This window comes from Ptychodera flava, chromosome 6 (genome assembly GCF_041260155.1).
Source record: "Ptychodera flava strain L36383 chromosome 6, AS_Pfla_20210202, whole genome shotgun sequence".
NCBI lineage: Eukaryota > Metazoa > Hemichordata > Enteropneusta > Ptychoderidae > Ptychodera > Ptychodera flava.
The window spans coordinates 20790256-20818140 of NC_091933.1; the positions used below are offsets into that span (position 1 = coordinate 20790256).

The 27885-nt window shown below is 37.2% G+C and overlaps 1 protein-coding gene across 6 annotated transcripts; it reads left to right on the forward strand.

Moving 5' to 3' along the window:
* On the forward strand, nt 1-27882 carry LOC139135122 (serine/threonine-protein kinase Nek4-like). 6 transcript variants are annotated; one of them, XM_070702369.1, is made up of 17 exons: nt 1-453; nt 3420-3686; nt 8244-8441; nt 11197-11304; nt 12588-12745; nt 13211-13409; nt 14114-14368; nt 15199-15222; nt 16022-16039; nt 16502-16693; nt 17348-17432; nt 18671-18688; nt 19251-19390; nt 19910-20067; nt 20877-21145; nt 22883-23022; nt 25197-27882. In XM_070702369.1, exons 1-17 carry the CDS (start codon nt 358-360, stop codon nt 25290-25292), a joined length of 2421 nt encoding a protein of 806 aa, XP_070558470.1. In that variant the 5' UTR covers nt 1-357; the 3' UTR covers nt 25293-27882. The 6 variants fall into 6 exon arrangements, with proteins under 6 accessions (XP_070558470.1, XP_070558471.1, XP_070558472.1 ...); XM_070702370.1 differs by having other exon boundaries at nt 15199-15213; XM_070702371.1 differs by lacking the exon at nt 18671-18688.
* Nucleotides 27883-27885: the final 3 nt, after the last annotated feature.

The window sequence follows — 27885 nt, forward strand, 5'->3', positions numbered from 1 at the left end:
TACAACAAGCCGCCATATTGAATTTCTTTGCAGTGACTGGTTACCGATGGTGTGTGCATTGCGACCACCCTGCTTGGTTTGCACGGCGGGTGTGATATCATGTAATGCATTGCTCATCGCGTTGCATGAATGTCCAGTTGGTGTAGTATTCCATGCTAGCACTCAAGATCCAGCTGACGTACTCTCTCATAACGCCCAGGACTAGGACTTCAGCAAAGGTGTTGCCAGTGTTGCGATCGGCGTGTTGAAATCAATAGCACTGGCGACCGGAGTGTTGTGTTGTCCCCAGCCAGAACAGAGGGTCTCCCTCGAAACAGTCATCGCCTACATCGGCAGCTGCAATCAACGCGAAGCAAGATGACGTCTATGAACGACTACGACAAACTCCGAGTAGTCGGAAAGGGTAGCTACGGCGAAGTCTGGCTTGTGAAACACAAGAAAGACAGGAAACAGGTAAATAAGCTGCAGCCATAACCGAAATATCGACTTTTATCCGACACACACGGGATAAGCCCATTCATTGTGCACATATCACAAGTACTCTCGGGAGTTATCGTCACCAGACGGAATATACTGCCTCCTGAAAAGACAAGTGCTTATTGTACATGTATATATTAATGTAATAGTAAACAGTCGTTGGTGTACAAACAAACACAAACAATTGGTTCACCTTGTCAACTCCCGAAGGCAATTGTCTGGTATTATAATGTGTAAATAATACATAAGAAGCACTCTCTACTTTGCCATCGACTTCAGTCTGTCTTTCAGAACAGATAAACGTAAGAATGATATTGTTATTAATGCCGAAAATAGGTACACGATGTAGTATGCAATTAATGTTGTTGTTGTTCAAGACAACACAGCAATATATCTACTGGGAGCATTGGTTTGAAACGCCCTCATGAGAGTACGGTGCTGTTGCAATGGTGTAATGCACATGTACGGTTGGGTGGGGATAACGCCTGACACAAGATATAACTTGCAAACCTTGTACCTGGTCTTGACGTAATGTTGCATTAATTCTCCATTAGAGCGGTGAGATTTTTAAATTTGTAAGTGTAAAATATTGAGCAGAAGCCCTGCCTAGGCTTTGACAACAGTGCATAATAAAAATAAAAATGCACCGAGGCAACAACTGAATGAAACAGTTGGCTGAACTCCAATAAATGTGGTGCTATTGTTTCTGTTTGTGTCATAGTTTAAAAAACAGAATTAGACGTACATCACAGTCTAAGTAAGCATACACACGTGACATTGTCAAAACCTAAGAAGTTCTGCAGAGTAGAACAAGCAAATAATATATTTTGTGTGACTGCTTCCTGGTACATTGGTAATGGTTGTTGTAATTAATAAATCGAACCCCATCTAAGCATATGACACATTGACTAGGACATGTGACTCATACGCCAAGTGGAACCCACCCAGTGAATAGTCCCATTGCCATGGCAACAGAGTAGTCACTTTCAATTATAGATATAAATCACAGGAAACTCATATGTAGTTGTAGGATTTATTGATACATTTACATTATGTCACCTGCACCACATGTCTTGCAGCACTCAGACAATATGGAGGGACAGCAATTTATATTTCAATTTGATCTGAAGATTTACTGGAAGAAAAGATTATAATAGCATTGATCATAAATGTATGATGTAGTGTGATCTTCAAAACGGAATGTTTGTTAATCTTAGATACAGCAAGTTACCGCAAAGAGCACCATTCACCCAAATACACAGAGCTTTATTATAGCAATTGCATTTTGCATACAGTATTTATGTGTAATATAAAATTACAAAGGAATGATTTTAGATGTTGCTTCTAGTAGAGTACACTGTGTGGCGTTCAGTATTGAAACTACATGTATAGTCGAGCATGTACTACAAATTACCTTTCAAAATGCTTTCCTCATTGGAACAAAAAATGAAAACAAAAAAGAGAAACAGCAACAACAAAAATAAACAAGATTGAAAATTTTACCTTTGAGTATAACTGAGGACAAAAGATCCATTTTTCATCTGTCTCTCCACACAGTGATTTCACATCATATGTCTCGTGGTGCCAGAATCTATGAATTGCAATTTAATCATTCCATCGCAAACAACACCATATTGTAAATTTTCATACTGGTTATTTACCGTAAGGCTACTGCTAGCCATATGTTATCCTACTGACAGCTGTAATATTGAGCAGTCGTGTATAATAAATTCACTGTACAATATAGTTGTATATTGTACAATCCTTGGTCTTAATTTGCAGTCCAACCTTATCCCCGATTCCAAGCAAAGCGTTCATTCAATATAGAAAAATGCCATTAACAGGTGTTTGTCCTTGTGAAGGAATAACAGAACCTTCAGTTGGCCCCTGATTTATTGTTTTTGTCACAAAAGCTGCATGAAATTTCTCATTTAATGATATTTGATACACAAAATATTATTAGAGGTATTTTGTGTTACATTAAACATTTGAATAAAATATTTTTTCTTCCTTTTATGCCGATTAAATGCATAACATACTCACCTGTGGCAGACAGTTTTCCCCTTGGTCACTTATTTCAATTGCCCTTTGTCCTGTTCCATGGGGTTATAGTAATCTTGGATTGAGCAGAAAGTTATCTCATACATGTACATATACAGCTACATCTAATTCAATTCTAAACATTGCTTTTCAATTTTTGAGTGCTACAGAATGGTACAATGATAACAGAAATTACGTCACACAAGTGTGAAATACATTCACTGCTCTTTGTATTCTATTAGTTGTTGTGAGTGATCCACACACGCATTCCCAGTTTAAAAAATAATCGTGAAATTATTTTGTCATTGATAATGCAACACATGATGTAGGGAAAGACGCCTGCCAGAAAACCAAATTGTTCTCTTGCTGTGTCAAATAATTTCTATTTCAGCAAAACTCAAAATCATTATCATGTTGGTCAGATATTATTTTACTTAATTTTGATTCTGCATAATGAAGTCATAGACAACCTGATCTTGCAGTGGTACATGTATAACTGATATAATCATTTCACTCTGCAAATTATAAATGTAAAAATAGACATTTTCTCAACCGTGTGAGGCTGGGGCTGTTAATTAATTTCTTTACAACAAATGATCACTTTCTGCATATTTGTGCATACAGTGTACATGTATGGTATCTAGGTCATTCTGTTCTACTTTTATCCTTGTACATGTACAGCTACCAGGGTTTTAGAATCTGTTTAAAGTGACTTTCTGATAAAGGTTTTAGCCGAGAAGTATACCATACATCTATGTGTAACAGTTCTGAAATTTCTAACTTTGATAAATAATTTACCTCAATCCTGTGTGTAGCGTTGAACTGTATTCCTCATAATTTTTTCCTGGTATTATGATTACCAGTTTGTCATGCCAGCATCTTTTTTCTCTTTCCTTGCGCAGTATGTCTTGAAAAGAATGGATTTACAGAATGCCTCCAAGAGGGAGAGAAAGGCCGCTGAACTGGAGGCGAAACTGCTTTCCAAACTCAAGCACCCGAACATTGTTTCTTACAAAGACTCTTTTGAAACCGACGATGGTTTCCTATACATTGCAATGGGTTACTGCGATGGCGGTGATCTGTACACTAAGCTGAAAGAACAGAAAACCAAAGCTCTTGAAGAGAAGCAAGTGGTGGAATGGTTTGTTCAAATAGCCATGGCTTTGCAGGTGAGATTCACCGTTGTATGTGTGTAATGCCCAGGTGTTGACCCTGATAAAATGGAAAACAAGTGCTACTTGTAGGTAACTCCAGGTGTGTTGAGAATCAGGTGTGTTGAGAATCAATCAAGTGTCATCAAAATGCAGAACAGACCAAGTAATGTTGGCTTCACCAGGTGTTGTATGTAGCAAAATGCAGAACAGACCATGTAATGTTGCTTCACCAGGTGTTGTCTGTAGTAAAATGCAGAACAGACAAAGTGCAGTATGAAAACCGGCAGGTATCACACAAACATGTTGATGATAGAACTTTTCCTGTAATGTAACTTTGGAAAGGCAATGTGGATTTCAAGGAAATGATATAAAGTTTGTAACAACCATAGATGGTTGAGCAGAAGTCTGTCTATGCTACAAGTTAACCTAAGCAGAGAATTGACATCTGATAACAGTACATGTAGAATTTATCTGATTAATTATTGTATCTCCGGCTTGAGAGATTCCATTTGGACCAAGGTGTATTACAAGTACATGTATGACTGAATCGTGATCTAAATACTTTCATCTGTTTTCGATTTACAACAAGCTTTCTGACTGTCATTTTCAATTTGTATTGGATTATGTAAATTGAAGTCTTTAACACCTCCTTGAGTTTCAAATACTTCGTACTGCGCACTCTTTGTATTGAGTTAATTTCTATGACTTATACTGGTTGTTTGTTTCAAATTTTCTTTAGATGGTTATCGGTTCAAAGTCTAGCACTACAGCCAGTTTGAGCAACAGATGCATGTACATGATGCATCTGTTGCTAAAACTGGCTGCCCATTCTGGTGCCCATCCCTTTGTATTTATATTTTTCACCTTGTTGATGCTACACAGTAGATTCCTTTTCCAAGGGTGTAGGGATATAGTCCCTATAGTATTGGTGATCTATATGTCCATGGTTAACTAAAACAATCACACACAAACAAGAAATCTTGGTGTTTGTGAAATACTGTACATCAATGTTGTGACTACCCATTTGCCAAAGAAGAGTGTGTGATAAAAATCAAGTTTTGGGAGGACATCTGTCCTTAGGTGACCAAATTTTTGATGCAAAGTTTCACTATAGTGCTGACTGTCCCTCATCTCTCATTCACTGGCAACTTTTATTCAAACTGCTTTACTGTATATGACCCTCTGTAACCAGTGCAAATCTGTTGGATGCAGAGAAATGTCAAAGTATATTTTGGCGTGCCTTACAAGTTACAGTTCGAGAGTCTTCAGTGGAAATTTTCATCAGTTTAACACAAACAGTGACTGACAGCAGAAATATGTTAAAGATTGAACGTAGGTAGAAATTGATTAGAATCAGCGTTAAAGGTGGATTTCAATAACAAACGCACAAGTACAGATGATGTTTGCTTGTATCATTTCGTGAGACCATTATATTGAATCACAGGTTTGGCTAATGGAAGTTCTGGTTTTGCAAGTAAATGCCAATTTCTTATGGACAAAATCACAAAGATATTTCTAAACGGGGGTGGGGGTGGGGGGGATACTGCAAATGGTGACTCTTTATATGTACAATTCAGAAATGGTAAAAACCGTATTGTAGAACAAAGACAAAGCCAGTGCATTAGTTAAAGAACCAATATCATTTTATATCCAGATGCCACTTTATTGTGGTGTAGCTAGTGCTTAGAGAACATTGACCATGGTAGAATAAATACTGAAGTTGGATGATTGGGGGCATCTGGAGTGAAGGAATGGTGAGGTATATCAGAAAACTAAATCAAAGGCCCCATTCTGATTGTTTGTAGGACTATCATAATCAAAGTGGATGTGCTCAATATCCCTCCTATATACATCCCTCAGAATATTAAGTTGTATAGGTCCAGTTGTGTAGAAGTGAAATACATGTCAATTATCTTGTGATAATGCTCTCAGTCTGGTCAGAGACTTTCTCTTCCTCCTTAAATGTGCTTTCGTTTGGAGATCTCATCTCTTGATGGACAAATATATTGAAGACATCACCTTCAGAATCTCAATGCCAGACATGTACTAACCAGATTACAATCTTGATATTTCATCCCAGCTAATTGCATCAATCCCTCAGGGACAGAGCCTATTGCTCAGAATTATTCATCAACCTGGCTTCGTCTCATCGTTCACCTGGAATAATAAAAACAAATGGAGAAACCTGTGTTGTTAGACCAATGATTGATTCTGTGTGAACAAGTCCAGCTTTGACGTAGAGTGAACGATTGGTGTTGTAGCAAAATCTGTTGTTCAAAATGTCAGAAACCAAAATAATGAGAATAACATATCTTTGGAACATAATTGTGCTTTGGTCCACGTATGTACTCGTGAATGAGGGGTGAGGATGGGGCGTGTTGGTTGGTACATTTTGGTACATTTGCTGTTGTGTGTTTGTACTTACTGTCATAAGTTTGAAATGAAAAAATCGGGGATCTCCGTGCAAATTTTGGTACTACACTAACAGAAACAAATTTATACCCAAGATTTACTGATATTTGAAATTCAAAATGGCCGCCATCCCTGTGTTTACTCTATGGAATGAAAATGGAAGTTTCCAATTTCTGAAAAACTAAGACAGTGAAAAGTTTTCTTACACCAAGAGCTTTAACACAAACCCCCACAAGTGGTAGATCAGAAAAGAATTGTAAAAGTTTGTGAGTCCAAATACTTGTCCCTGAGGTGCACTCTGCCTGAAAATATGCAATTCAGCATTGTTGTATGGCTTCCATCTATCCCCATTTAACCCTTTCACCACCATGGTTTGTCCCAAATCCATTGTTTTCTATGGTAAAGTTGGATCTGTATACAGGGAACTGGGGGTGGAAGGGTTAAACAAGATAGTCAATTTTGAATTAAAATTCCATGTATGCTGTACCTGTACTATATGAGCAGATGCACAGTCGTTGGAAGCAGTAGTTGCATTACAAATGTACAAACAAAATTCATCCTCAGTCTGGGGATATGATTAACCTGTTCACCCCCAATTCTCTGTGTGCAAGTCCACAATCACCTCTGATAACAATAGGTTTGCGCCATACAATGGCGGTGAAAGGGTTAAACATTCATGTACTTTTTGTGTTTACTCGACTCGTCTGTACCATTTGTATTCAGTGAAAACTTGTCAACAGTCTGTGAAGGATCAGAAGATTTGTATGGGATTCTGTGATTCCTTCATTTATATACATGTATATGTAATTTCAGTGGAAATGTAGGAATTTGGTAAATGAAATATGATGAAATAAAATAATTCAGACATTCCTGGGAGAGAAGGTTACGGCATACACTGTTCATAATGTACATCCATGCTTTCCAGTACAGGCGGGTCAAGAGGTCATTTTGACATCAAATAGTATACACACAAAAGCAGGTATTGTGTTTTCCAGAGGATCATTGTATGCCAGTCTAAATGTTATAATGAATGAGCACAGAGCAGGTGAATAGTTTTGTTATCAGCCATGACAAGTAAACACACCTTGCTGGCATTATGCGCTGCACATAGTCAGACTCCATTATAAATATCAAAGTTGATGTAACCAATACTACTAATAGCTAATCTAAATCGTAGTTTGGATACACATGTATACATACAGAGATGCTTACACATGATACAGTTCATTGCAGTTCATTACAAGTAACCTTATTGGTATCACATACATTCATGCTTTGTGTGGGCAGAACATTACAAGACCTATATGTACTCTGAGATCATGTACTTGAGACTCAAAAGCATGTATAAAATTTCATGTATACAGGCTGACAAGGTCTGGATTGATTTTCTGAATAAAACTCTACTCCATTCGACAGAGATATGTATGCACCCATGCTTAGGCTTATTGACTCTCTTCACAAGTCAGTATGTAATGTATCTCTGTACTATAGCGAGTGTCAGCAAACGGGCCGTGAACACAGCCGTCTACACTGTGGATGTACAGCTGATTGGCACAATGCATGAATGTTGAACTGAGGTGCTTGCCACTGATTGTGTTGTGAAAGCAGTGAAAAAAGGGAAATCCATGTTCCCACAAATACATGTAGTGGTTAACTGACGAGTATACATTTACCCTGTCAAGTGCAGTTACCCTGTCAAGTGCAGAGGAAAACTTATTCTATTTGACAATTTTCTTTGTTTGTCAAGTTCCTACCAATTGTCACGCGTGGCAGGACCCATGGTACAATGTTATAGTTGAAATATTGTAATAGTATTAATATGTGGTACATGTATGTAGCACACAAAAATATTTTTTGAGAAACTCTTCTGTACCACACTATGTTCTGCAATATGATAAATAAAGGGAAAAGAAATTTTTTTAATATATTTCCTTTTTTCTGTGACCACAGTTAAGTTCATGTACTGTACATGTACATACATTGTAAGTCTAGATCTTAACACTTTTTTGAAGTAATTGTTATAAAGACACATTACAATCCTATATGCCAATATTTTGGCCTTCTCATTTGAATAGTATATACCTTGACAACTTACATGTAACATAATCCATTGTGCTTTTTGTGTATTACTAATTCACATTTTTTTTCGTCTAATTTCAGTACATGCATGAGAGGAATATCCTCCACAGAGACTTGAAGACACAGAATATTTTCCTTACAAAGAGTAAGATAATCAAAGTAGGTGACCTTGGCATTGCCAAGGTCCTTGATGGTCACAATGACATGGCCACCACACTTATAGGCACACCGTACTACATGAGTCCAGAACTGTTTTCTAACAAGCCTTATAATCACAAGGTGAGTAGCAAGCTGTCAGGCACTGAGCATGTCAGTGCTATTGTTAAACTTTAACCTTGTTAGTCCTCAAAATGCAGGAATGTTCAGTCCTGTCAGAATGTTGTGAAGCAGAGGTTTTCAATTTTGAGAGTTTGTTATGTCACCAATTCTTGCAAGGTACAAATACAGTAAACTATTTTCATATCCTATTCATATTTTCATATCCTATGACAATTGTGAATGAATGCATTTTCCTTATTGACAATGTTTGAAAGTTCTCTGTTGACTCATTTTCATGTTAGACATTATTTTTAGCACAAAGAGAACTATTAAAGCTATGAGAAACACAGAGGTCCCACACTTTTCTCAAGGTAGAACAGAGACCAAAATGTGAAAATTTCATTGGCGCGAATTTGTCATACATGTATATGACATATTGTTACTTCATTCTGCATACATGTATGTCAACTCATATTTCATATTTCATATATCTGCCTTGTCAACTCATATTTCAGCGTATTTCACCTAACAGAACCAACAGTAAACCATTTTAGATCAAAACAAATCGACAAAAATAATGCCAGAATTTTGCACACTTGTCTGTTACATTACATGCAGATTTTTCAGTTGAATTTTATCAAATTATTTCCTTCTGGTGTCCAACATTAATTATCAACTGTAAAATTTAAAAGAATTTGAGGAACAATCAAGATTTAATTTAATATTTTTAGGAAATTCTTCACAGTTAAGATGCCCAAACGCATTACTCACAGTCATTTTATTACCGGTAAGAGTGTTCGTATTTTGAGAAAATGTTCAAAATAGCTGAGCAAATCGACAGAAGATTGTATTGTACTTGTTTCCCTCCGATCTTACCAACATGATTTAAGTTATCAGTAACTTGTATGGCTGAATTGCCTAACTAAGCAATATTGACCTTAAATGCCCTAGCGCATACCAGTGCTCGCATTCCGTTGCTTCAAATGACCTTTGTGACTACGTTTGGGGTCGTATCTATGGAAACACCATTGCCACCCATTAATGTTGACTGTTGGCAGTCAGGTATTGATAAATTGCAGTGTCTTCAAGTGGCTGTGTCCACAGAAATAAATCTGATATTCCCTCTCCGTATTTCATGTTTAATTCCAATTTAACACATAAAAGTGAACAGTAACTTTAGCTTTGTGACATGTCAGATGACATAGGAAAAGATTTATTCCTTTACTTTTTACACCCCTGAATTCCTGTGTAAAGGTCCATCCGGCCATAGAAAATGTCTGGGTTGTACCACAATTTGGCAGTGGAAGGGTTAAATTAGTTAAGGTTAATAATCATCCAGGCCACTGAAAAATGGAGGCTTTGACATGAAAGAATCATTACCACAATGTCTACACTGTCCTACAGTACAGTTTCCTACATATGAAAAAAAGAAAAAATAAAGGGAAAAAAAATTGAAGAAAGAATCATAGGGAGAATAAAATTAAAATTTGCATAGACATAGATTTGGTTTTAAAACCTACAGTCTACATCTAGAAATCTTACATCACGTAACAATGCAGGTAACAACAGTGAAAGATTTGTTGGAAAAATGGAATGCCCTTGGGTCACAAATATCTCATTCAACCACGAAGGCTCTGGAAGTATTGCTTCCCACATCCCAAGGAACTGTACACTGAGCTTTAACATTAGAGTTATCATGGTTTCAGCTCTGTAGTATTTACACAAGAGAACCATTCCATAGTCTCAAGTAATTGCTGAGGAAATTACTTTGTTTATTGAAGATTTGAATATTTGGATTTACAAATTGGTTTTCTTATGTACACAGATAGATATATAATGAGTCATTTTATAGAGAAATTGGTGCATGTATCTTCTTTACTGCTAGGGAAGGATTTGAAGAAAGAAAGCTGGATTGTGTATTTTTTGTGTTTTGAGTGCATTATGGTTATAATTAGGAAAGTAACTTTGTTACAGCAGCAGCCCTTGACTATTGGCTATTAACAGGATGTTGTCCTTTCTACTGATTTTTAAGGTAGTATGTGCCTCGAAAGTGAAAGACAAACTCTTGCTCAAACTTTCCTAAATGAAACATTCAACCATTCCCTTATCAAATCAACAATAAAAATCAGGGGTCACTGTGCAAAGTTTGGAACAGGCAAAACAAATTACCCAACATTTTACGATATTTGAAATTCAAAATGGCCTCCATTCTTATGTTAACTCTATAGGGGATAAAATGAGATTTGGATTTTCGGATAACTAAGCTGGTGAAAGTTTAATCTTTCTTCAAAAGCTTTAAAATGGGCCCCCAAGAGTGGTAGATCAGAAAAGAGTTACAGAAATTTGAAAGTCTGACTGTATGTCCCCTACCTTAAAGTTGTGTTCAATTAATCAATTTGTTCAGGATGAAGCTGAGAAAACTGCACCTTTAAATAGAGGTGAAAGAACCGATATTACCATTAAACTTAGAGTAGGATGAAAGAAATTTGTCTTTTATAATGACAAAACCACGTACATAAAAATACGCCTCGTTGATAAAAGTCAGCAGAGCTACTTCTATTGTTACACTGGAACGACTGTTTTACAGTTTTGTTTTCACAAATGACTGAACCAATGCCAGTGTGGAAAAAAGTACCCCACAATTTTCTCTTTTTATGATTGCAGAGAAGCAGATTCTGTGGTAAAAATTCTGTCGTAAAACTTACATGTATGTCTGGACCTTTAGTTTAACCTGCAAATTTATTTGTATCTGTCTTTTCCTTTTGTTGATCCACAGTCTGATGTGTGGGCATTAGGTTGCTGCGTGTATGAGATGTCAACTTTGAAACATGCATTCAATGCAAGAGACATGAACTCCTTAGTTTACAAGATACTCAGAGGAAAGGTAAGATACAGCAGACTTACATGTAAAGTGACTGTCAAACTAACTTGATTTCTCCTATTAGACATGGGTGTAGTACCATAGCAAAGCAAATAATCAGGATGCTGCCGCTTAATGTGTAACCTTCATCATACTGGTACATACATGTACCGTCAAACCTGTGTATAGTTGTCACACAAGGGACCAAGGGAAAATGGCTGCTGTATGGACATGGCATTTCTATAGAGGGTGTGTGTGTGGTGTTACTTTCAGTGTAGGTGGTGTGCTAAGTGGTGAATTTAGGAAAAGATAATAGTAATGATAAAATTCAGTATCAGAAAACTCAGAAAATCATGATATATGCATTTAATTTCTGAAACAAAAATTGTGATGCGTCTATAAAAATTGGTCAAAATGGACTCATTTCTTGCTTTCGGTCTGAAAATTTGTCGACAGAGGTCATTTCAGAGTCAGTTATACCATAGACCCTAGAGAAAAACTAGGGTCTATGGTTATGCTGATCATTATACACAGGTTTAGTCCCAAAGTGGAGCAATAACGTGTGGCCACTGACCACATAAGACAGGTGACTCTTCTGTTGAGGGTCTTAAACATGTAAAAAGTTATGGGACTGCCACAAGGTGACCACTATGAGGAGACTGCTCTGTAAGGGTGACCGCTGTGACAGGTTTGACTATACGGTTATACTTGGTATGTACCGGTAGGTATCTGAGCGAAATGTCAACTACTATGTAGAGTACAACATTTGTGCTTATACTGGATCATTACCTAAGATACAGCTTACTTTTCCACTATTCATTTTTTCAATCATCAAAACGAGAGTGCTAACTTATGAGAACTTGAAGCGTCATACAGTATAATCCAACTAGTACATGTACATTATCTGCTTATGATAACTGAATACAACTTATCAACAGGTATGTAGGAAAGCTAAAATACATGGAGTACCATTCTGGTATTGTAACACACATACAAGAGACTAAATCATTCTAGTATGGAAGCTGCTTCACACACCACACACAATGTTTTGTTATGACGTCAGAGAGATATTGTGTAGACAAGACGTTGTCATATGCGCCTCAATTACATATTTTTCCTACATCAATAGACGTAAATTAAACATACTTTGTTTCAATTGTATTCTTTGTATGGAAATTCACAATACCAGGTTCTTTTTGTGATTGAAGTAAATTTCATTACCTGATAGTGTATCACCTTGACAGAGGCACAGGAAGGTTATGTACACCATGAAATATTGATGTATTATTGTTTTTTCCCTTTGTTAGATGCCAGCAATGCCTAGGATGTACAGTCAAGAGCTGACAGATCTAATCAAGGCAATGCTGCAACAGAATCCTGAGAGGAGACCCAGTGTATCAAGAATTCTCCGAAATCCATTCATCAAGAAACACATTGCAATGTTCTTAGAGGGTACTAGACAGAGGTAAGGAAAAGTAATAACGTGTGTGTGTGGGGGGGGGGGGTTTGAGTATGTATATTTCGTGTACTGTATGTGTGTTTGTATGTGCATATTGGATGTGGTAAGGTGTGAGTCACTGGAGATGTCCCTTTTTTTGGAATTCTTACTCGTCCATTATTTGCTTATAGCCTTGGATTCCTCCTTTATATCTATGGACTTTTATGTACATATACATCGGTAACTTCATGTAATTTGAATCATGTAGGGTTATGTTTTAACAGAGAGGGCAGTTTGTTGTGGACATCAGTGCTTTAAAACAATTTGGAGTTAGGATTTTTCTTTTGTAATGAAATATGAAAGTCTGGAATGTAGTCCCTTATGTTGTGATCAGTTTAATAACAACACTAATAGGACTACATTTAGGGATATTAAAACCTTGGTAAACACAATCTGTGTCTTTTACAATTTCAAACTTTGTTTGTTACCTAGGCGACCGAGCTCATCTGGTCAAGAAAGGCGTCCCTCATCCGGCAGTGGAGACCGTGCCAGGCCGTCGTCGGCCAGATCTGACATCTATGAGCTGCCGCCTGAGCAGAAGAAAGAAATTTCCAAGCCATCAGTGCCTGGTGATGAGAAGTTAGACATCAGTCCTGAGTTGGAAGCTATCCCAGAAGTCTCTACAGCTAAGGTAGTAAAAAGCATTTCTTTTCTACAGTGATCGAGCTGATGGCAACTCCAGGCTGTGTCATCATCATATTGCTTTCAATGGTGTGGTTAGATGTGAATATTTTTTTGTTTCCAATGACATGTAATCATATCTTGAATGAAAAAACTGGTGAAGATGACATTTTTCTTGAAGTGAAAAATTTGACATGTTGAATTTCATATCATGAAAAGCATTCTTGAATTGATTCAGTACACAATCAAATGCACTCAGACAAAAGGGAGCTAAAAAATACATTTCATTTTCCTGATTACAAGTAACCAGCTGTGTGATTTGTTGTAAGATCAAATCGTCGATATCTTCATTTCAGTAATTTAGAGTATTAAAGTTTCTATCGAAGGCAGAGTTTATTCGTCAGACTCATGTCATGTCAAACTGATTCAGTGTGTAAGGATTTCAATGTAGTGCAGCAGACTTACTCAATGTAAACTAGTGATGTACATGTGTATCAAGAAATTTTTTCCTAAAATTTAGGATCAATTATCACCACAAAGAGTGTTGACTTTGCCCATTATAATTTTAAATAAGCCTCAAAACTGCCAGAAAAACTTAGTAATAGCAATGAAGAATCAGCATGCATCAGTCACAGTAGTTCATCAGAGTTGAAGTGTTTGAATGAAGAAATGTATCAGGCAATATTTGCATGTTCTTTTTCGTGAACTCCACAGGAGAGGGAGGCAGCAGCTAAAACCAACAGCCAAAGGGCGAAGCAGCCTCTGGTGGAAAAGCCCAAGTCACCCAAATCAGTGACGCCCAAAGTCGAACCCAAGAGAAGTGCGCCCTCTAAGACAGAACAACCAAGGCCGGCAGTTGAACCCAGTAAAGGCGGGGTCAAGGTTGCTGTGGCGAAGAGAAAGGCCAAGTCAGCCAGGGATCCCTCTGGAGAGGCTGGCTCATCGGGATCAGCTATTCCTATTGAAAGGGTAAGAGATGTTATATGCTAATGCTGCCCCCTCCCCCACCCAACCCACTCATGTCTTATAAAATTCAATCACACAAGGGTCAGGCAGACAACCTCTTTCATATTTATATTTTGACGACAACTGTTATGCTCATTGATGGTATGTGAGGGACGTATATGTCAGTTTGCTTGTTTAATTTTAGCTGCATATAATATGACAAAAAATTGCTTTCCCAAGGATGGCAATACAGCTCAGGGGCTTTTGGCCACTCACTGACCACCAAGTGCTGGTGCTTGAGGTACAAGTTTTGTATCCTTAGGATTTGCCTTACTTTCAATCTCAAGTTTTGATAGATTTTATAAATAAAAATTAGTTGAAATAGAATAATCATAATCTTGTTTCAAAGAAATTTACATATGTAACTTACATCTACCAGAATGCAATGCCACTGATCTTGTTACAGACGACTACTTTCCTGTAACACTCTGCGAAAGTCTTCACAAAGGAGGCCTTATCATGCAAAGATGCTTAATTGAATATTGTTTGTAACTTTTACTACATTTATTAGACTTTTGTCATCCCTGTCTGCACCAGTGATCACAATACACCACACACTTGACTTTTTCACAGTCATCATTTGGACCCATTGCACACACATCGCTTTCCACAGGGTAGTACATTGTATACACAGGAAGGCCACTGAAACTGTTTAAACCAACCATCTCCCAGCTTGTATGTAGAGGGACATGACAGTGAAAAGGGCAAAATGAATATCTCACCATCCCTGACATCCTGTTTTCACTGTATCTTTCTTTTTATGTTTATATTTTGCACACCACGCCACCTGACAGGAGATGGATGTACAGGTCTGTGTGGTCAGTATGAAACACTGGCAGCCTGACAAATCCCTGATCTGTTCCACTGACATCTTTACTCATACACCACACTCAAGATTTCTTCCCTCCTTCTGGATTGAATAAATTATAAATAGACATTTTCTATTGAGTGCTAGCCCTGCACTTGTTCAATACAAATAATTTTTGTCTCTCAAAGAAAAGTGTGTGTGATTGATCGATGGTAACTCAGAGGGCAGGCTGCATGTGGCCAAGTGTGATATCGTGAATATTCTTTTTGCACTCATAGTCGCTATGTAGCCCAAAGCAAACCTCAACAGCATTAAGACTATTTGGGAGTTCAAGGTCATCGAATGCAATTGCAAATACAGTGAAGAGCATCATATATTTGAAGATAAATTTTTGTATTTCATAAAATGATCAAAAATAATCATTGATGATACATGCCTAGTTGATATTACAACAATCAACAAAGCACAGTAGAGAAGGCGTTATAGTATGTCTTTCAGTCGATAAAGCACACTGGGGAAGGGGTAATAGTAAATCTCTGAAAAATAAATCCCAAAGACCTTTTAAGGAATGATGAAGCAAAATCTTGTGCAATGAATCATTTTAGTATTAGAGTTATATAGCTCCCTGGGAATTTACCTGAATGTTAGTTTGATGATGTCTTCCAAAGTTGGTGTGGTCTTGTTGTATTTCGTCCTTCTTTATCTGCGGATTGAGTGTATGGTTTGACCCGAGGGTTTGACTTCATACTTGTCTGCCACACACAGTTTTCTAACCAGTCACATTTGTTCTTTGCATGCTTCTCACAAAGGACACAGAGATGTCAATGGTCAGTATTTTGCATTTGCTACTTTCACGCTGCCTTGTTTTAAATTAGCCATTCATTCATTTTCCTTCCGACTGGTGTAGTCACAGCTTCAGCTATTTACTGGACCATGATTTCACAAACACTGCATACATAGCACATGCATAAAAATGGAGGTCTAGTGTACGCTTGATTTTTTGCACACTCTTTGTGCCAAAGTTAAGGTTACTAGTCCAGGAAATGTAAAACCCGCTGCAAGTATTTGCAAACAGTAGACATTGCACAGAAATGTAACACTACATGTAATTTTTTCCACTGAAAATGTACTTCTAACAACGGACTTTCAGATGGCAAAACCGTAAAACCTCTAATTAGATTTTTTTTACAGTTTGTGATGCCTTTGTCTGCATAATTTGGCCTAAATCCATCGATATGATACCATTGCAGTGTCACAAAACCTACTGAATGAAATTTCTGTCATTGCAGCCTAGGTCGGCCAACAGAGGGCGCCCTCTACCACCACCCCCTTCAAAGGGAGAAACACCAACCAGAAGCTCCTCATCAGCTGTCAAGAAGTCTAGTTATGCAGACTCCAAGGACAAAGTCACAAGTTCAAGTAGCTCAGTGTCAAGCTCAAAGGAAGATCTCCACACACCATCAGCATCCATGGATCAGATGGTAAGCCCTGGCTCCAGAAATATGTCCTTCAGAAATGAGTTAATTCCGATCTGAATGTTTTCTTTCGAAAAGTACAAGAGTGCCAGTATGATCCTTATGAAAATGTGTGACTTCAATAATGCTAAGTCACAGAAAATAATAATATATTGGTCAATTTGTTTATACAACATAACTTTCAATGTTCCTATAGCTTACTTATTTTGAGCTGATATCATTGTTGGGAGAGTATTTGTTGAAAAGCATGATGCCTTAATGTGTTGATAAAAAGAAAGCTTTCAAAATGATGATATTTTGGGAATATTGTAATGTAGCTTGTGTAAACAATATGGTTAAACATCAGTCACTTTTAGATTGAACATGTTTTCAAGCAAGTGTGTACAAAAACTGTATGTCAATAGATTAATTTGTGAAATAAGATGGATATCAGAGTCTTATTGATTCCCAACAGTTTACTATATAAAAATGATGTACAAAAGTTGTCCTGAGGTTGGAATATTGCTCATGATATGTATGAAAAAGTTGAAAAGAAGAAATTCCTAGTTGCAATGAAATTGACTAGCAGAGATGTGACATCTTGTCTGTCAGAGGAGAGTTTGTACTGTCCGTGATCAGTTATCTCTTACCTTACTTCTGTTTTATTGATTTTGGTTTCAGAGAAAATCAGCAAATTCATCAGCCAGAGCAAGGAGAAGACTACGCGAATCTCAAGAACAGGGCAAAACACCTAGAAGTTTACCAGGTGAGATCGTAAGATAGTGATGCCACCGGTGTGATGATTTAGAATGACAACTCACAGTCAGGTCCCATGGTGCATCATCATTTCCTAGTCCCCTCCCTCCATCCCTCCTTCCATCTTACCCACCCCTACCCATGAATCTCAATTGATCTTTACAGTTGCCCAAAATAACAATAGCAAAGTAGTGTAGTAATACAATTAGCAGTTAATCAATAACGAGTGACTGATAATAATTTCCAATAACATCTTTTGGTAATGTGTCTGTACTCATTCTTAATTTCAAAATTTTGGTGAGTGTGTTGTGTACTAATACATGTAGTTACTATGCACAAGAGTGAACTAACATTTAGTAATGCTAATGTGCTTGAAAGTACAGTGCATGTACATGTAACAGTATTCATACCATTTTTCCCGTAAATTTGTTGATATTTCACCCTTAACATAGGAATACTCTCAGAAAGAATGGTTAGAAATTTCATTGCAAACAAGACATAGTCCTCTTTGCTCAACTAAATACTGGTATTTGTCGTAATTGTAAAATTTACATGAAGCTACAGATATGGTCTTTTTGTTGTATCTTTGTCTTCTTAAGGTAGTATGCGCCTCGAAAGTGAAAGACTTAAACTTTTGCTCAAACTTTCCTAAGTGAAACTTTCAATCTTAACAAATTAGCAATAAAAATTTGGGGTCACCGTGCAAAGTTTTGAACTAGTGAAACAAATTGTCCAACATTTTGCGATATTTGAAATTCAAAATGGCCGCCATCCCTGTGTTAAGTCTATGGGGGAAAATTAAACTTCAGATTTTCGAAAAACTGAGACGATGAAAATTTTTTTTTTCCATGAGCTGAAAAATGAGCCGTTACAAGTGGTAGATCAGAAAAGAATTGTAGAGATTTGAGTCTCCAAATATCTGTCCCCGAGGCACGTTCTACCTTAACCAGACTTAACACACGGATGCAGTGAAATTTCAACCCACTAACATTTTATCACAACATTGCAATCACCTTTACCTTCACCCACAGTGTTTGTTTTTCTTGAAAACAAAACTTAATCAACTACACATGACAGTTTTGTGCATTAATTTCAATTGTTTTCCATACCCAACATCTTTTATTTCCAAGCATAAGGCAATCTTCTGCAAAGTTACCACTAACACAATAACTCACCAAGGCTGTTTTTTTTTGTGTACCATTCATTTTCCAATCCCGCATGTCTCTGCTATGCCGCTAATCATTTCAGGAGATGGATTCACCTCGGGTCAGTATCTGGACTATCTCACTCTCTTTCTCTCTGAATGTCAATTTTATTTTCACGATCACTTCCCTCCTCAGCAGGGTTTTCACTTCTTATTTCCACTCCCATGGACCAAGCAACCATCACAAGCTTCTGCCGACACGACACACATTGTCAACCATTTGGGGTTTTCTCATAAATTATGTCATATGAAGACTTGCACTGAAAATTACCATGAGGTTGTATGAAAGGATTTTTGCTACAAGTTTTCATATTTAGTCAATCCTCGATTTTCGACTTGAAAACATGATGCCTTCAAAACTACCTCATTGCACTGTTCTGTAAGTAAACATGGTTGAAATGCTTCCCTTTCCAAATATGAATGCTCATGAATATGGATATATGCAAATTTTCAGTAATCAAGTACCTGAGCAACTAACACCACTATACATGTATTGACCAATCCTACTGGAATACAAGTGAATATATCAAAGGAACATCTTACGTCATAATCATTCTGTCAGTGGTGAATTTTGTATCAATAATCTACATCAATTGCTGACAATACCTCATTTTCTCTACTCAGCTGTTGTTGAGCGACGGCAGGCATCAAAGTCGTCTACTCCAACCTCATCATCTACCAATGTCACCGACGGTCCAACTCCCAAATCCTCCAAGAATCAAGTTCACCGTGTGAAGTCTGATCCTCAGACAGCAACAGAAAAGGTAGTTAAGTAAACAGTTTGCGCACTATGAAAAGTTGATCTGTTTTGAAAAAAGAATTTCGTGAATATCTGATATACATCTGTGGGATAAGCAAGTTGACAGGGTCACTTTTGAAAAGGGAGAATCAGCCTTAGATCAAAATAAATGTAAAATTCCTGGTTCTAAATGTGTACAAGTTCAACCATACAACGACCATCTTTAACTAGTAGTATACATGTATCATATTTATACCAAAAGATCGTTTATTTAGAATTACTTCATTTTCTGTAATTTACGATATGATGAGTAATGTAGAGTAAAATATGTTTAGAAAGAGTGATTGGTGAGTGTGTCAATGTCAACAGACCAAGATCATGGGCCATTTGCATAGCGATGGCCAGCTAGCCAGCATGGTGGAGGGTTGGGCAATTGTATGAAATGTAGCTTTCGTACTTGTCCTTGACGGATGGTCAAAAAAATTTCTGAACAGAAGCCGGAGCATTGATTGGGAATTTTACGTTTATATTTATTCGTTGACAGAAAAAAGTGGTCATCTTTGAAAGCAAAGAACAGCAAGAGAGACACAAGGACAAAGAGGAGAATGAAGTTGTTGCAGAGAAAGCCAAAAATCGTATCAACAGTCAAGACAGTTCATCAACGGACGAAGAAGAATCAGATCAAAAGAAAGGAGAGGAGAGGTAGTTGTGATTTCATTTTGGGAAAATGCTGTGAAGTTTCAAATTTGCACCTCGTATCCCAATGTGCAAAAGTAGAGGACCAATTAAAAGTCACAGATTTTAGTCCAGTGTCACAGTGAAAGTCTTCCTTCATCCAAACATCCCACACGAACTATTTCTGCCATGGAGATATGTATTTTCACTCCCATTATTCGTTGTTCTTGAATGATCCCCTATTTTGGACTGGCAAAGTGAATGCAGAGAATTGCCTGACAGTGAATTTTCATATGAATTTTGCATGTATCAGTCAAATGCAGCTACCAGAGTAAAGATTTTAACTTCTGAAGGTATTTTCGACTGTACACTGTTACATTTTTGAGGGCAAATGTTTTATTGTGTTGGTTTTGGATTTCTTGCCAATATGTTGTGTCAAACCTCCTATTCTTTATACTACTGAGAGGTTTGGCCTTTAGCCTCATACTTCGATCTCTGGCCTTCAATTGACTATCCAACACAATGCTGCAAACACCTGTGACTCTATAGGGAAAAATAAGATTTTTGATTTTCCGAAAAACTAAAGCGAAAATTTTTCTTACGCAGAGAGTTTTAAAATGAGCCCCCACAAATGGTAGATCAGAAAAGAATTATAAAAATTTTAGAGTCCAAATGTCTGTTGCCGGATGCATTCTTCCTTACAGCTTTACTTGAAGATCCACTTCTTTTGGAAGCTCTTTACAATTGAGTGCCAGTGAGCAATTGGCCTACCAATGTATACTGCACAGTCAGTTCAACATGTCTTCTGTCTGTTGATTGTCTCTGTGTTCCTTCAGGGAGGAAAAAGAGATGAAGAGGTTTTCCAAGATGCTGGAAACCACCTTGAAGATGGAAGACATACCAAACTTTGATGACAAGGACTCACCGGATGGCCCCGTTGCGTCGGCACCACCGTCATACTCACCCCCTGATCCACCAGAGGTAAAAACGGACCTAAAACAATTGCTTGCTGAACTGCCAAATAAGAATAACAAATCGGCGTCCAGTGAGAGTGATAAGTTCATCGAAATTGAGGCAGCAGCACCAAGAGCTCCAAAAGGGATTGGTGAGAATTTTAAATTGTTTTTTGGTCATTTTACACATAACGCTCAAGTGTCCATGTATCAAAATCTTAAGGTTACCACCATGGAAATATCTTGTAATTCTGTCTTTCATATCAATTGTTAAATTTAACCCTTTTCCAGCCAAGTTCATATTTCAGCATCAGGTCAAGCTCGTCAAAACTAGTGAGCACAATTCGTCCCATTTGGTGCATTTTTACAAAAAATTGACCATTTGAAGGCCCCTGAAATCATTTATTTATTTATTTCAAGGAAGATCAACGGGAACAAGTCCCATTTACAGGCTCCAAAAAACATAAAGTTTAAAAATACAGAAATTTAAAAATACAAATATACAACCCACAGTACAGAACATTATAAAAGTAAGCGAAATGAAAAACAAACAAAAAAGTCTACAAATTTAAACATGACAGTTTTACCAAGCGTCTAAAACTTCCGTAAAATGAAAAAATGTCAATAGCGGGGTTTGAAGTGCACAGTTCATTTAAGGTAATATGCACCTCGAAAGTGAAAGACTTAAACTTTGCTCTAACTTTCCTCAAGGAATCTTTAATCATTCTCTTTCAAATCAAGAATAAAAATAGGGGGTCACCGTGCAAATTTTGCTACTAGAGAAACAAATAACCCAAGATTTACCGATATTGGAAATTCAAAATGGCCGCCATCCCTGTGTTAACTCTATGGCGAAAAATAAAAATTTTCGAATTTCAAAAAACTAAGCCGGTGAAAAGTTTTCTTTCACCAAGAGCTTTAAAATGAACCCCCACATGTGGTATATCAGAAGAGAACTCTAAAAAAGTTTGAGAGTCCGAATGTCTGTCCCCGAGGTGCGTTCTACCTTAAAGTGCTCATACATCTTTGTAAAGCGGAGTACTTAAAACATTGAGTTTGCTAACTGAAGTCTAAAGACTGTGCGAGTTCTAGTAGTTTTCTGGGGGCATTATAAGTAATACCAGAAACAATAAGGGGACAGTCATACATATTATTTACACATTTATATAAAAATATTGTATCTAAAAATCGTCTCCGATGATATAGAGGTGAAAGGTTAAAATGCTGACACAACTCTTCATAATTATTACTGTTGTAAGGGTGATTAGTTTTGAAGCAAAGAAACTTAATGAATTTCATTTGTACTCGTTCTATATTATCCTGTTGTTGTTTTTGCCAAGGAGACCACACTACAGACGCATATTCCAAAATGCTTCTTATATAAACTATGTACAGTGAATTGAGGGAGTTGATATTGGAAAAAGTATTACAACTCCGCTTAATGAAGCCAAGCATGCGAAAAGCTTTACTGATAATTGTGGATCATCATAGATACTGTAAACATGATTTTTATGGACTTAAGCTGTTGGAACAGACCAAGCCAAATGGGTGGAAATACGTATGGTTTTGGCTCAATACCGCTTTTCACTGAGTTGGCTGATGGGGAAGTGATACTGTCTGGCAGGAAAAGGGTTATAGGGACCCCAACAGTCTGTACAGATTTCTGCTGTTCCACAATAAAAAAAGGTAGCCATTGGTGGTCACCATGAACACAACAACCTCATCAACAAAGGATTTGTCAAGGGGTCAGTTTGGCTAAATTGTACTGCCAGCTGTTATTCTATAATGACAAAAATCACCATTCAGATTTGTTGACATTTTGATGGATGAGAGATGCTGTAGATTTATGGTCTCAGACATCTCATGCATTGTACACCTACTTTCAACAGGAAACATGTCACTTACAACCTGTGGACGACTCATGGACAGAATTGCCGCACTGAGGAGAGACATTATCAAAGGTGTCGGCATCGACGTCTTGAAGACGGCCTATGAAATAATGGAAGAAGTAGATGGTACTGACGTTGAGGTAGGCTCAAAAGAAATCACATTCTATGTAAAGTCTTCACTTCAGCCTTTATTGCTAACTGTACCGGTAGGATAGTTTGACGTTTTACGATTTCACCTCCCAAGTTTGATACAACCATAGACTGTCGAGAAAAACGGGACAGGCAACTGCTGAGGTTTCTTTGTGCGATCTATCTTGGAATACATTAAAGTATATTTGCCAAGCGGTCCCCGACAACAATACTTCGTACTTAACACTGAATCTCATTAACGATCAAACTGACGTTCTGAATATGTACACTTTGCTCTTGCATGGCACGTTCCGAGTAATGACACACAGAATTTTGAGGGTTTTTTGATACTAGTCATGGTGAATGTTCTGGTAACGATGAAGATCACATTTTGGATTCAAGCCGAAGCCAACGGGAAAAAAACAGACGATAAGAACAGTACACATTTAGCCATAGACGCTACAGAAAACTCTTGCTAGATATCGACAATATAAGATTACATTCCCTACCATAAAAATCTCCGATAACAACAAACATTTACAATTTAGACAGGTTTACACTTCCCCAGTCCTGTGAAACGAAAATCTGACCTTTATTTCATCTGTCACGCAACATTTGACGAAAATCAGGGAACACAAAAAATGACTACTCCATCGGAGCTCAAATACACGACCTCTAACATTTTGGTACTGTTTTAGCCTAAAGAAACACCAAAGTTTACATCCGCAAAGTACTAGAAAATACATTTGTAACACTGACTTTCGCTGTCAGGAGAAACTTTGCGATAAATCGGGACTATCCATCGGTTGATGGAGTCAGAAGCGGTAAGGTAGACATGCATTTACACAAAGCTGAGCGCTGTCCTCGTAAATTTGGCCGTTCAGAGTTTTCAAACAACAACATTTCAGTAGTTAACATACATACTTTACCGAATCATGGAGCACTCCTCGCACAGAAAATATTCCGACGGTTAAAAAACTGCAAAAACGAGGGAAAATTCGGAGATACACGGACGATTGCGGAATGTAAACAACTCTGTGATGTCAACTGCTGTTAAGTCTGGAACTGCAGCGGTATGTGTTTCAGATTTCTATTCGAAACTTTGTCACTTTACAGCAACATATTGACTCCCTGCAGACTTCTAGTTGCATCGAATCTCGCTACCAATATGTAAAAAGTACTTTAAAACCATTTTGACGAATTCTTCTCGAAATAGTTGTAACACTTTTATTTCTAAAAATGGACTTGCGGGTAATCCGAAATAACTTGTAATCCGAAAACATTATTACCGTATACCCGCATGCACATGTCTATGAACCGGACGTTGTGCAGTCGATCGGGTCCAGTTTCATTCCGTCCCAGACCCATTAACACCTCTTAATTATTCCAAGTAGGATCGCAGGCTGCTAATCCCATAGACCCTTTGTTCTCTATCGGAGTTGCCTGTCCCGTTTTTTCGAGGGTCTACTGTATGATACAACCGTACTGTTTTCTGTCACAACTTTGGACCATACCATAGAAAAATGGGGTGAAAAGGGTCAACAGAAAGAAATGGGAGAAGACTTGTTGACATTTTCAATCGTTTCATTGTTTCACAAGACCAATTCTACTGACTATGTTTCCATGTCAGAATTCAAAGAAAAATTCACTTCTTTGTAATGTCATTATTTCCTTTTTGTTTTGCATGGTGAAACTGATAAATTCGTTATTTAGTGTCCTTAGTTAAATTATTTTTTAAGAACAATTTAATCACCACACTTCATGCTTGTCCTTTGCTTTGAGATGTGGTCCTCTGCAGCTGGAAATGAGGTTACATTTTGTACAACTGCCTTCTGTAAAAATAATTTTAAAAAATATTGAATTTGTTTCATCCAACTAACCTCTTACCACCCAGCTCAGATAAGAATCTTCACATGATGTCATAGGTTACCAGGGGGCTAGAGTTCATAGGGTAAACCACTTCTTTATTCATAAAAATGTCAAGTTAAACCCTTTCACTGCCAAGGTTTAGCCCAACCCATTGTAATCAATTGTGATTGTAGACCTGTTTACAGGGAATTAGGGGTCACCGGGTTAACCGGCACTAGGGATTACAAGGGAAAAAATAGTTTCCAAAAACAACAATACTGTACAGGTCCATATGAATGACCAATTGACTTTTCATGATAACTGTTTTCTCTTCCAGCCTCGTCTTACGGAACTCATGGGAAAAGACAAGTTTGATATCTTTGCTGGTAAAATTTGGCAGTTGAAGTTTTGTGAAGAAACAGTCTTTGGATGATACAGCATCAGAACTGAATAAATATGAGAAATTTGTACCATCCATCATCACTGGATAAATGCCTGCTGTACAATACCATCTTTTTTCAAATGTTTTCATGGAAATCAGAGAAATTTTATTTGAAAGAGTCGTGTATATTCATCAAGACAGTGTCATTATTTGTACATTTTGATCAAAATGTTATATTTCTAGTTTGCGCTGTGTATTTTACAATTATATAAAGTACTTATGAAAGAAGTGTTAATATTCATTGATAAGGACGTTTTAGTTTAAGGTTTTAAAATTCCACGGCGAGCTTATATTAGCTGAGAAATATTTAGATAAGTTTGAATTTGTACTTGTACGCTGTCTTCTGTCTCGTTGATTTTTGATGAGGTTGTTGAAAGATACAACATGCATTGTACGTACATGTACAGTATGTTGTAAAAGTTGCTTTGTGAACTCCCTCCCCATGCAAGGTCAAAGGTCACATGATACCCTCGTGACATGGTCAAAATAACACTGAATGGTCAGCTCCAATAAGGTACATGGAAGTACTGTGAGGACAAGGTCACAGGTTACGCTGTTGGACATGATCAGAATCAGAGGCTGTAAATAATAATCGTTCAAAGTGTGGCATGCGTCAGTCATTCAAAAAAAAAAGCAAGGTTTTCTATTGTGACTGTTACATCAGACCATGGGCCAGACCAGGATTTCAAACTCCTGTGTTAGATTTGTCATATTTTCATTTGGAAAATAGGCGACAAATTCAGTGTGATAACGGTAGTTTAATTTGTGGTAAAAGTGCATGGCCATTGCAAAGTACATTTGTTCCTCCGGAGATTCAGTCACATGCCGTTATTTCACTTCAGGCTCCATCAGTTGACTACCATCCAAGTTTTGAGTCATACCATCAACAGCATGGAGTAACCATGCCAACCATGCTAGAATTGTCAAAGAACAGGGATAATTTTTTATAGGTAGTACACTGTAGTTGCATTTGTGTTCTACAAGTGGCATGGCTCTCATCGTTTGGAAGTGTTCAAACATATTGATCCATTTCAAATGGGTCATGCGTCCAAGAAATGTTTTTCTGAATAGACAATACTTACCACTGTTGCATATTTAGTGTAATTAAATTATTCGTCCCTCCAGTAAGTTTTACCAATTGTAATTGTTACCGGTATATTTCTAAAGCAGTATCTAGCAGATTGACACGAGAAGTTTCCATGTGAAAACACAGTTTTCACAAAATGTATCTTGCAGTCAGGTAGAATACCAGTGTTTGTTGGTTTCATCTCTCTTTGGAATACCCCATGAAAAGACCAAAGTATTGCAGCGTTGCCGTTGTGGAAACTTTAATGAACTTGCTCACAAGAAAACATTTTGCAAATTTGAGGCAAATTTTCGTACAGACAAGTTAGGTCAATCAGATAACTTCTGAAGAATGACGTACTGATTTTTTTTTTCAGAAATTGCGGCAGTTAAATAGATAAATAGATTGAAAATATAAATCATAATGTATGAGAGCCTTGGTTCAAATCAGAGTCTGATTCAGTGTAGATTCAGCTGAAAATATTATCAATATTTGGTAATGTAGCTTTCAAGCTCCATCTGTTTTTTCACATCTCAGTACCAACCTCCGTAGAGTTTAATTGAGATTCAGAATCTTGTCTGTCTATTTCTCTCAGATTCCACAGTATTCAGAAAGATGTGGAAATGATTTCAGCTAATTGTAGTGCAGTTCAAAAAAATAAGAGGAAGAATGCTAAGGGTTCTGGTCACTGCCAATACAGCCACCTAGTAACTTTTCACTTTCATTTAACGAGTGCTCCACTCTGTTGACAAAGTAAATTTGCCGGATTTCTGTCAGTCTCATGCACATGCAGTCACATTCTTTGTACATACTTGCTAAATCCTGACATTCAGTGATTCAGTGCTTTGAATTTCTTAACGTAGAAGAAAATATTAACTACTTAAATCCCATCAGAATAAACATCTAAAAGTGATTATTATGTATTTCATTTTGTACAGATCTGTTTTGTTAAATAGCCAAATAGTCAGCGTGTCACAGTAGAACTCTGGGATTTTATTTTTGGTATACGATTTCCTTTAAAAAGAAGCTCTTTTTCAAAGCTATTAATTCATGTTGTCGCAAGTAAATAATTGGTAGAAGTCCAGGGCTTGACAGGTGTCACCATTTAAATACTTAATTAATCCAAGATTTTTCTCAGTATTGTTACTTGTTGACTCTTGAAGTCAACAACTTTGCATTCAGCCACAGTTGCTGAAACCGTGAATCATCGCTTATCAAGAAATTGGATAATTTTAAATGTGCCGTGCACATTTTATATTTGTAAGTAAGTAAGTAAGTATGTATGTACCGGTATGCAATTCTCAGGTTTGGGCATGGGTAAGCTCTGCATCTTTAAAGACTCCAATATTCTTCAAATAATCATCTTTCTTTCTCAATTGATTCTTGATGTACATCGTTGTCATATTTGTTACTGTTGTGTATACTATTAAATGTACTATACTTTGATGTGCATTGTAATTCAGAATGCATGTTATGTGTGTGCCTCTTTGAATAAATAAATGCCCCTTTCCAGCATAT